This window comes from Pseudophryne corroboree, chromosome 3 (assembly GCF_028390025.1).
Source record: "Pseudophryne corroboree isolate aPseCor3 chromosome 3, aPseCor3.hap2, whole genome shotgun sequence".
Lineage (NCBI taxonomy): Eukaryota > Metazoa > Chordata > Amphibia > Anura > Myobatrachidae > Pseudophryne > Pseudophryne corroboree.
In genome coordinates, this window is record NC_086446.1 from 49,004,752 (window position 1) to 49,015,665 (window position 10,914).

At 41.9% G+C, this 10,914-nt stretch overlaps 1 protein-coding gene across 1 annotated transcript in view; it reads right to left on the reverse strand.

Annotated features, from left to right (window-relative positions):
* Positions 1 to 1,058: 1,058 nt before the first annotated feature.
* Positions 1,059 to 10,914, reverse strand: part of LOC135057147 (uncharacterized) — a 150,302-nt gene continuing 140,446 nt past the window's right edge. Inside the window, exon 11 of the mRNA XM_063963045.1 lies at positions 1,059 to 5,014. Within this exon, the coding sequence (XP_063819115.1) occupies positions 3,861 to 5,014 (1,154 nt within the window). The 3' untranslated portion in view covers positions 1,059 to 3,860. The remainder of the gene's footprint in view (positions 5,015 to 10,914) is intronic.

Here is a 10,914-nt window from a genome sequence, read left to right on the forward strand (position 1 = left end):
GAACTGACACTTACACATTGGCGGAATCTAAACAAAAAATTAAAATTATCAAACCACCCCTCCCCTCTGACTCCCATCTGGAGCAACCCAGCATTTACCCCAGGACTTTCTCGGGAAATGGCCCGCCCCTGGATCTCGGCAGGAGCTACCAGAATACACCATTTCACGGGGACACACTCCATTAAATCATTCTCTGACCTACAAACTACGTACAACCTACCTAACTCTCTGTTCTATCAATATCTACAAATTCGCCACTTTCTTTCCTCCCTACAGTTAACGTTTCCTCTATCGGCCCCCACACCTCTTGAGAGACTCTGTATTTACAACCCTACCAATAGAGGTACCATCTCCCTCCTCTACAAAACCATCCTCAGCCCTACACCCCCACCTCTCGAAGCACACGAGATAGCCTGGGAGATCGACATGGGGTGCCACTTAGAGGACGAGGGTTGGGACACAATCCGCACCGCGATTTCGCAATGCTCCATCAGTGTGGCCATCCGAGAAAACTCATACAAAATATACACAAGATGGTACCTAGTACCGGACCGATTGCATAGGATCTATCCTGACACCTCCAACCTTTGCTGGAGGAACTGCGGCCACATAGGCACGTTTTATCACATCTGGTGGACTTGCCCGGTGATTGTTCAATACTGGGCAAAGGTCCGTAAGCTTATCTCACGACTAATCGACTTACCAGCACCCCTATCGCCCGCAAACCTCCTCCTCTGCTCTCCACCTGATCACATCTCTAAGGACTCTAAAAACCTGGTTCTCTTTATATCTTGCGCAGCAAAATACCAAATAGCAAGTAAATGGAAGAATCCAGAAGCCCCCAGCAAACAGGCTCTTACAAATAGAATCTGGTTTATCGCAAACATGGAATACATTACTAGTCTTCGCCAAAACACAGTTAAAAAGTTCCACTCCACCTGGCTCCCATGGTACAGATTCCATGACTACCCCCTCCCAAGACTAAATTAATTAAGGACCTCGCCCCGCAACTACTGCCCCTCCTCCTACATCCCCCCCCCCTTCCCTTTTCTCTTTCTTTTCTTTCTTTCCTCTTCTCTCTCTTCTCCTATCCCCTGGACCCGCATCCTCTCGAAGAAATTGTTCTATTTCCTCACTCTCTCCCTTCTTACATAACTCTGAACTCCTTGTTTTCGAGTTCTCCGTCTCCTACATGACTCCTCTATCAACCACACCACGCTCTCTTACCGTTCTCGTAAAGAAACTTTTTGTATTTGTGTTAGTAACAATTCTGGCTATACAGCCCCCTGTTTACTGTTTACGGTTTATGCTATAGCAATTGAATTATGTGTTTCTGACATAAAATAAAAATTTATATGATGAAAAAAAAAAAAATAAAACTTGTTAAAAGAAAACAATTTATGCTTGCAAATGTGTCACCTCAGTAAAGGCGTATGAGTAATTTATAGTTTAACAGAATCTGATTTCTTAAGGAAAAAACTACCAAGGTAGGATTGGTGCTGACAGATGCTGTAAGACTTCAATTGTGGCTTTAACTAATTACGATTATATTCCGTTTTTTGGTTGGGTGTATATGACCATATTTTTTAATCATTTGTAGATTTGGGATGTATGTGGGTGTATATATATATTCACATACATATAATTACAAAGTGACAATATTACTAAATATAAAAACTGGTAATTTATTTGGGTTTATTTTTACCAACAGATATTTTAGTGGGTTCTGAACTGGAATTATTGCAATATATAAATCTCTCCATATCGTTTATATATATATATATATATATATATATATATATATTGTGGTTCCCTTTGGCAGCCATGATTTGTGATAAATTGTATTATCAACACCATGTGACCATCGAACCCATACAGTTTTGACTATATATGGGGTCATCGCTGCCACGGGGGACCTATTTCTAATATGTCTATGGGTACTAATTAAGGACCTAGCGTTTTCTCTCCCTGATGTGATGACCTAACCAATTAGATTTTATGAGACGCAATGAGTGACTACATATTTAGGATGTTATACAGGTTGTGTATCCCATATCCAAATATTCCGAAATACGGAATATTCCGAAATACGGACTTTTTTGAGTGAGATAGTGAAACCTTTGTTTTCTGATGGCTCAGTGTACACAAACTTTGTTTAATACACAAAGTTATTAAAAATATTGTATTAAATGACCTTCAGGCTGTGTGTATAAGGTGTATATGAAACATAAATGAACTGTGTGACTGTAGACACACTTTGTTTAATGCACAAAGTTATAAAAAATATTGGCTAAAATTACCTTCAGGCTGTGTGTATAAGGTGTATATGCAACACAAATGCATTCTGTGCTTAGACTTAGGTCCCATCACCATGATATCTCATTATGGTATGCAATTATTCCGAAATACGGAAAATCCGTTATCCAAAATACCTCTGGTCCCAAGCATTTTGGATAAGGGATACTCAACCTGTATGAATGTTATCCTTTATGCTTTAATTATGTCCGTGGTCCTATGGGTGTGTGGCGTCTGTTGCTGCCGCTGGGCGGTATGATGACACTGTGTCCTGGCCGGCCCTGGGTGGTGTGAGACGGGCGCGGTGCTGTCGACCGTGTGGCGACATCGGTGGACGGAGCGCCTCATCTAGCCCACGGACACGACTGTTCTGAGGCTGGTCGCCGAGTTAGATCCATATATATTGTTTTATTTTAAAATAAACAAAGGGGATATCTTATTGTTTAATATTGTTGCTGGGCAACATGATGACACGCTAGGTCACGTGACCGTAACTGGATCACGTGACTGATGAAGAGAATATCTCACTTCCCTGTGAGCTCATCAGTGGGGACGGGGCACGATACCTGTCTCCGCTGTAGAACAGTTACCATTGCTTCTAGGCAACGGGGGGGGGGGGGGGATCGGCCACATCACGTGATCGGAGTCCGATCACGTGACTGATCTGTGACCATGTGATCAACATCCGATTGGTCACAGTATGTGTCCATCTTAAATAAATGAAAGAGGCTTGATACTCAGGCACAGCAAGATATTGTAATACTTCCCACTTCCGGGATTAATGACCATGTGACCATATTAAGAATACTAAATGTTGGTTAATTTATACTTTCTGAACCTCGTTTTTTTGATTGCTTATTAGGACTATTCTTCTGGCTGTCAACATTTTAATTATGTTAGGTTAGTTCTTTAATTTGAACAATATTTGTACTGATTGATTTGTACACACCTGTGGGGTATTGTGATCAAACACTGCTATATAAAGGGCTTTTTGGCACACTGCTTGTATACCTTGAAAAAGCTGCTCCAGCAGTGAAACGCGTTAGTGACAAGTCTGGGACTCTTAAATCTTTGACACAAGCCTGCTGTCCAGTGATTGGGAACTGCGGTCCTATTGGGACACTTTCTGACAAGCCATTGTGAAAGACCTTGCTACGGTCCACCCTGCAGCAGAGTACCATCATGGAAAAATACAGCCAGTAAGAGGATCTCCATTGCTACACAGGAGTGCTAACCTATTGGAGGACTCAAATGGAACTGGTAATCTCTGGCTTAATACAATTTCCCTAGGAAGCAGGCCTTCATATGAATTTTCCCAGCTAAACAGATCAGTTTATACTGAAACATTTATTTTTCAGCAGTGTTGCTCCTTGCCCCACATCTATTGGTGTTTTTTATATATTTTTTATTTTTCCTGTTGCAACAGTATATTTATATATAATTTCTAAATGTATGTCATATATATGACTAGCACTATTTGTGTGTAATAAACATTGAATGTTTTTATCTTTAGCGCTGAATTATTTTTATTCTTGTAGAATCTGATTTCTGTCCATTCCCATCTTCTAATCATAACCAGTGTGCATTCTCTGATGTACAACAAGAACTGATTTGCGTGTAAAACATTTCCCGCACTCAGAACACGGAAACGGCCTCTCACCTGTGTGACTTCTTTCATGTACAACAAGAAGTGATTTTCGTGAATAACGTTTCCCACACTCAGAACACGAAAACGGCATCTCACCCGTGTGACTTCTTTCATGTGTAACAAGATGTGATTTTCGTGAATAACGTTTCCCACACTCAGAACACGTATATGGCTTCTCACCTGTGTGACTTCTCTCATGTAGAACAAGCTCCGATTTCTGTGTAAAACATTTCCCACACTCGGAACACGAAAAGGTCTTCTCACCTGCGTGACGTCTCTGATGTACAACAAGAATTGATTTGCGTATAAAGCATTTTCCACACTCAGAACACAAAAATGGTTTCTCATCTGTGTGACTTCTCTCATGCGTAATGAGATCTCCTTTACGTGTAAAACATATCCCACACTCGGAACATGGAAATGGCTTCTCACCTGTGTGATTTCTCTGATGCATAACAAGATGTGATTTGCGTGTAAAACATCTTCCACACTCAGAACATGGAAATGGCTTCTCACCTGTGTGACGTCTCTTATGTGTCACAAGAGCTGATCTGTCTGTAAAACATTTCCCACACTCCAAGCATGGAAATGGCCTCTCACCTGTGTGACTTCTCTCATGTGCAACAAGACCTGATTTCTGTGTAAAACATTTCCCACACTCAGAACATGGAAATGGTCTCTCACCTGTGTGATTTCTCTGATGTCTAGCAACATCTGATTTGCGTGTAAAACATTTCCCACACTCAGAACATGGAAATGTCCTCCCAACTGTCTTAGTAGGCTGATTGGTAAGAAGTATTGTGCTCTGTATAAAGCAACTAGCATTTATAGAACTGGAAAACATCTCATCTACTGTAAGAGCTGTGATAGATGGACCAATATTTGAATTATCAGAACACTGCTCATGGTTAGAGGTAACAGATGATATATCAGCACTGTGAGGTACTGGATGTATAACTGGGCTCACATGGATTTCTCCTTTAGAATCTTGTGTGATGTATTTATCTTCTATTTCACAATCTGGAGATACAATGGGACATTCAGCCAATATATTTCTTCTGTTACATCCATCTACAGGGAATAAAACACACAAGTAAATTACTTGAACAATTCCACATCAGCCATAACTTCCTCTTTTGTATGAGAAAGACTGGAAAAAGTTTACATCCCCAGAAGGTCCATCACTGACCTCCTCCTATCAACCTTTTCTTATGTGACATCCCAAGCTGGTTCTTAAAAATATAAACACTTACAAGGGAGGGCTATAATGGGATGCTATGGAGCTTAACAAAAAAGCATCAGGATCATAAATAGTTTATTTCTTTTACAGACTCCATGATGAACGGGATGTACCAAAGCAGTTAATATATAGGGGATGGGGGGGGGGGGGGGGGGGGGGGAGCATGTGCAACAATTAAGCACTAAAAACAAACCTGTATTATTGTTGTTCCATTTCTTGGAAGATTTTTCTTTTATATTGTGTATCTGCAGTATTGGCAAAATCCAAGAGAAGGTGAGGGAAGACCAACTGCAGCCATGCATTTGTCCCCTGTAGATGTTTGTACCAAGAAGTAGCAACTGGCCCAAATGAATGTGACCTTAAGACTGAAGAGACTACAAGGTCTTTCCTCTTATATGCCTGAGCAATTACATGTCTTGTCCGACTTTCTTAGCCAACCCTCTTCTTGTACCATTTGAATGTAGAGAGGTTTCCCTAACATGTTACAATTTCTCCTATACTACCCCTTGATGAAGTCCACAGGACGAAACGCGTTGAGATTTTCTGCACATACCTCACCTTTAAAGAAAAGCATTTGCTACGCAGTCTTTACACCTACAGAATATTATTTATTTTACTGGAATTTTTTATTTTATTTTTATGCTGTGTTATAAATGTACTTTACATTTGCATTGAAGCTATATTTCTGTTTTATAGATAAAACCCTCTGTACTCTGTGAAACAATTTTAGTATGTTCCCTTTTAAATAAACTGACATATTTATATTTTTAAGCATGCAAAATAAAATATGTTGGAAAGACCAAGACACCACTAAAACACGTGTATCAAGAGTACATTCAGAACAAAAACAAAGTACAAACCCATGCGGTCTCCAAACACTTCCTGCAGCATCACAATTCTAACCGAGATGAACTCCCATTCAAGGGCATAAAACTGGTAACCCTAGGTGAAAGAGATGGTATTCTTTCCAACCTACTATCCAGAAGGGAAATGTACTGGAACTAAGAACTTTCCATCCAGAAGGCTTCAATGAGAGTTACCAAATAGCCCCTTTTCTCTGACTGTAAGATTACTGCTACACCCATGTATTACCGTCTGCCTGCCCACTGGAAACTAGTCACACCACACTGGGCATGCCCAATCTAGTCTAATCTTGGAAGACAAGCAGTGGTGGGCCTGGCCTGTACTGGGATGGGAGGCCACCCAGGAAGACTAGGTTCTGTAGCCAATACCGTGGAGCACTTCCCATACTTTCTTATGTGTAATCTCACATGGATAATAAGTTTGCATGTGTCTGCATATTATCACACAATTTACAACAGATTTGTTATTTCTATGTATAGTGATATATTGAATAACTCACGCATAATACTTAGAAATCTTACTGATCCATCTTTTCTATATAAAAATGGATATTATCCAAATATTTAATTTTATTACTATATCAGTAGTCCAAAACAGGAATAATAGGATATGCCTCTCTCTGTTCTCTAAAATATCAACTTTCTTTAATATGTGATTCTCTGGGAGTCGATATACAAAGCCAGCCACCAGAAACAATTACAATACAGAATCCCCTCAAAAATGTCCACTGGGCTCCCCTGCACTTCTTAAAGACTGTCTACGATCATAATCTTCTCTAAAATGGCCTCCGCAACAATGCTGAACGGAGGAAACAGGAAGTGATGCAACTAGAAGCTGGATTCCACACATTCCCGTATCCGGATGTCACCTCTAATCGCCTACACATGCGCAGTCTAACTATTGGAACACCGAAAGTGAGGCAGAAGTGACGAGCTCCGCATTCGGAACAGGAAGTCTGGATTACCATTGAATATGACTTTCCAGTGTGATTTACACATTTTTAATAACATCTTCCTCATGCGATTTATGCACCAATAGTACCATATATCTATCCAACAGTGCCTTAACATAATTTGTAATGTCCCCAAAACACATGGATTTCTAACAGGAAGTGAGATCATCAATCACGCCCTAATTATGTCAGGTATAAAAGCCCTGTCCAACTCCTATACTAACCCTTGATGAATTCCACAGGACGAAGCGCGTTGGTATTTTTCTGAACGTCCCTCATCTTTAAAGATAATAGGATTTTGGTACTTACCAATAAATCCTTTTCTGTGAATGCACAGGGGGCACTGGAGTACTCTTGGGATATGGACGGGCATTAGCAGGACAGGCACTGAATATTTAAATTAGTAACTCTCCTCCCCTCCATACTCCCATAGTACCTCAGTGTTTTAAACTGAGCCGAACAGGAGCGATAGAGAAGATGAACAATGGAGAATTACATATAACATTATCACCTAACGGACAACAATGAAGTTGACACATAACGTAACGGACAACTAAACAGTTGACACAATAATCAATATAACCTGAACATTTGAACAAGTCGGTGAGAGTGTGTTACCATAAGATCCACTGAACTTACCACAATACAGGCAAAAACTGCTCTGGGTGGGCGTCCAGTGCCCTCTGTGGATTCAAAGAAAAGGATTTATCTGGTAAGTAACAAAATCCTATTTTCTTCTTCATCCACTAGGGGTCACTGGAGTACTCTTGGGACGTACCAAAGCTTCCCCCGTGGGCAGGAGAGCTGTTTGGCACCTGTAACACTAGACAGCCAAAGCTAGATGCTGATGCCGCAAACGTAGCAAACTTGTAAAAGCACACAAACGTGTGCACTGATGACCATGTAGCCGCCCGACAAAGGTGCCCCACGACCTGCTGCCCATGAAGTTCCCACAGAACGTGTGGAATGAGCTGAAACTGATGCCAGCGGCTGTAGCCTGGCATGAAAATAAGCCCGACGTATAGTCAGCATAATCCATCTGGATAAGGGCTGCTTGGAAGCTGGCCAAACTATCTTGACAGCATCATAGAGAACAAACAATGTATCCGTTTTACGTACTGTAGACGCTCGGGCTACATAAAAGCATAGTGCACGTACCACATCCAAAGTAGCAGAAGCTCCTGAACCTTCTGATAACACAGGAACTACGATTGGTTGATTGATGTGAAAAGATGACACTACCTTTGGTAGGAAAGCGGGATTCGTCCGAAGTTCCGCTCTGTCATCACGAAACACCAAATACGGTGGCTTGCATGACAAGGCACCCAATTCTGAAACACGCCTTGCTGAAGCTAAGGCTAGGAGAAATTTTTTTTCCAAGTGAGAAACTTAACATCCCCTTGTGTTAAGGGTTAAAAATGAAGACTGTAAAAAATCTAAAACCAGATTCATGTCCCATGGCGCTGTAGGAGGTATAAATGGAGGTTGTACTCTGAGGACACCTTGCAGGAAGGGGTGTACAATCGGCAAAAGAGCCAAACGCCATTGAAAGTAAATTGACAAGGCAGAGACCTGTACCTTTAGTGTAGATAAACGTCATCCTCCATCCAACCCCGTCTGTAAAAATAGCAAAAGACGGGATAACTTGAACGATGATGTCGGAAACTTGCGAGCTTCACACCAACCTATATAGGCACGCCAAATTCTGATGAGCTGCCATAACTGGCTTCCTAGCATGTAACATGGTTGGTATAACCGATTCCGGAATACCCTCTCTTCTTAAGAGGGCGGTTTCAACAGCCACCCCGTCAAACGCAGCTGCGCTAAATCGGGGTAAAGGAACGGACCCTGTTGTAACAGGTCCGGACGTAGCGGGAGCGGCCAAGGATAGGCTTTGATGCGCAGATCGTCCAAGTACGGAACTATTATCACTCCTAGGGATCTGAGATGAGCTATCATCACAGACATCATTTTGGTGAATACCCGAGGCGCTGATGAAAGGCCAAACGGTAGAGCCTGAAATTGATAATGGTTTTGCTGTACCGCAAACCTTAAGAACCTCTGATGCGGTGGCCAAATTGGAATGTGTAAGTACGCATCCTTGAGATCAGCGCAATCATGAATTCATGTGGCTCTAAACCTGCAATTACTGACCGTATGGATTCCATCTTGAATCTGTAGTAAGTGACATACTGATTGAGTCCCTTTAGGTTCAATATTGGTCTGACAAAGCCATCCGGATTTGGAACTACAAAAAGACTGGAATAATAACCTTGACCTTGTTGGTGAACTTGGACCGGAATCAACACTGCTGAATCTAGCAGAGACTGAATCGCGATCTGCAGAACCGCCCTCTTGTCTTCTGACACAGGCAGTCCTGTCTTGAAAAAGCGCTCTGGACGGAGACAATCGAACTCTATTTTGTAACCTTTTAACACTAAATTGCGGATCCACCCATCTGTGGATGTCTGGAACCACGCCAAATGCAACGTCTGAAGGCGTGCCCCCACAACTGAAGATCCAAGATGGGCTGGGAGCCAGTCATGCCACTGGCTTGTCGGTGGTCTTAGCGTCCTGACGACGGGTGGTGGTTTGTTGAAACCCACGTCTTCTACCACGTATACCATGTGTGGTTGTTCCTCTACCACGGCCTCAAAAGGGCTGAGGTCTAAAGGATTTGAACGCTGGACCAGAGTATTTCCGTCTAGGTACCTGTGGAGGCAATGGCAGGGAAACAGACTTTCCCCCCGTGGCCTCAGAAATCCATTTGTCCAATTCAGGACCAAACAACTTCTTGCCAGCATAAGGTAACGCTTCTATTCCTTGTGTGACCTCTGCCTCCGCCTGCCAAGAATGCAGCAGGAGTGCCCCTTGCGCCGTAACTAGTGACGCTGAAAGGTGAGAACTGACCTGGCAGACGTCCGTAGAAGCTGTACACAGATACTCAGCAGCTTCACAGATGTGATCAGCGAGAAGCATAAGGTGGGGGTCTTGTAGGGCGGACCTGAGCTGTGTTATCCATATAATCATAGCCTTAGTTACCCAAATTCCAACCAAACCAGGTCTAAGCAGCACCCCTGCTGCTGTATACATTGACTTTAGCATAGCTTCTAGTTTACGCTCTGACGGGTGTTGAAGCGTAGTAGCAGTTGGTACTGGAATGGTTAACTTTTTTGAAAGTTTCGACACCGACAAATCCACCATTGGAGGATTCTCCCATTTAGATGTCACCGACTCTGGAAACGGGTAACTAGACAGAAACCGGGAAGGAATAAAAAAAACATTTATCTGGATCCTTCCAAGCCTCTATTAACTGCTTATTAAGAGATTCTGAAAAAGGAAAAACACACTGGAGAGCTCTGTCGTTGAGCAAATACCACCTCATCATTTGTAAGAGGGTCTTCAGTCTAAGTAAAATTCAGAGACTGACGTACCGCCCTGATGAGATTATCAATGCCCGGGCTGTCAACCTAAAAATGTCAGAAACTGCTGTCTTTTTGACAATACGGCAGTTTCCGACAACAATTGAATACACCCTATAGACTAACAGCCTATGCATACAAAACATAAATGTCAGTTTATTTAAAAAGTTTAGAAAATAAATAGGTGTATAAATTGCGCAGATTTAGTCCTAAATGATTACACATAATAAACCATTACTTCCCTTTTGTTTCTCTATGGGGAGTAACTTCTCGGATATCACCATGTATTGAATTGTCTGAACTGAAAAAAATAATATAACAATAGTGCAGACATCCAAAGCAGAAAACACAGAATGGTCCTTTAAATACCACACTCACAATGTGTCAATAGTTTGCGAGCATATCATAGGTCTCAGCTTGAAGGAGACCTATGATATGCTCGCAAACTATTGACACATTGCGAGTGTGGTATTTAAAGGACCATTCTGTGTTT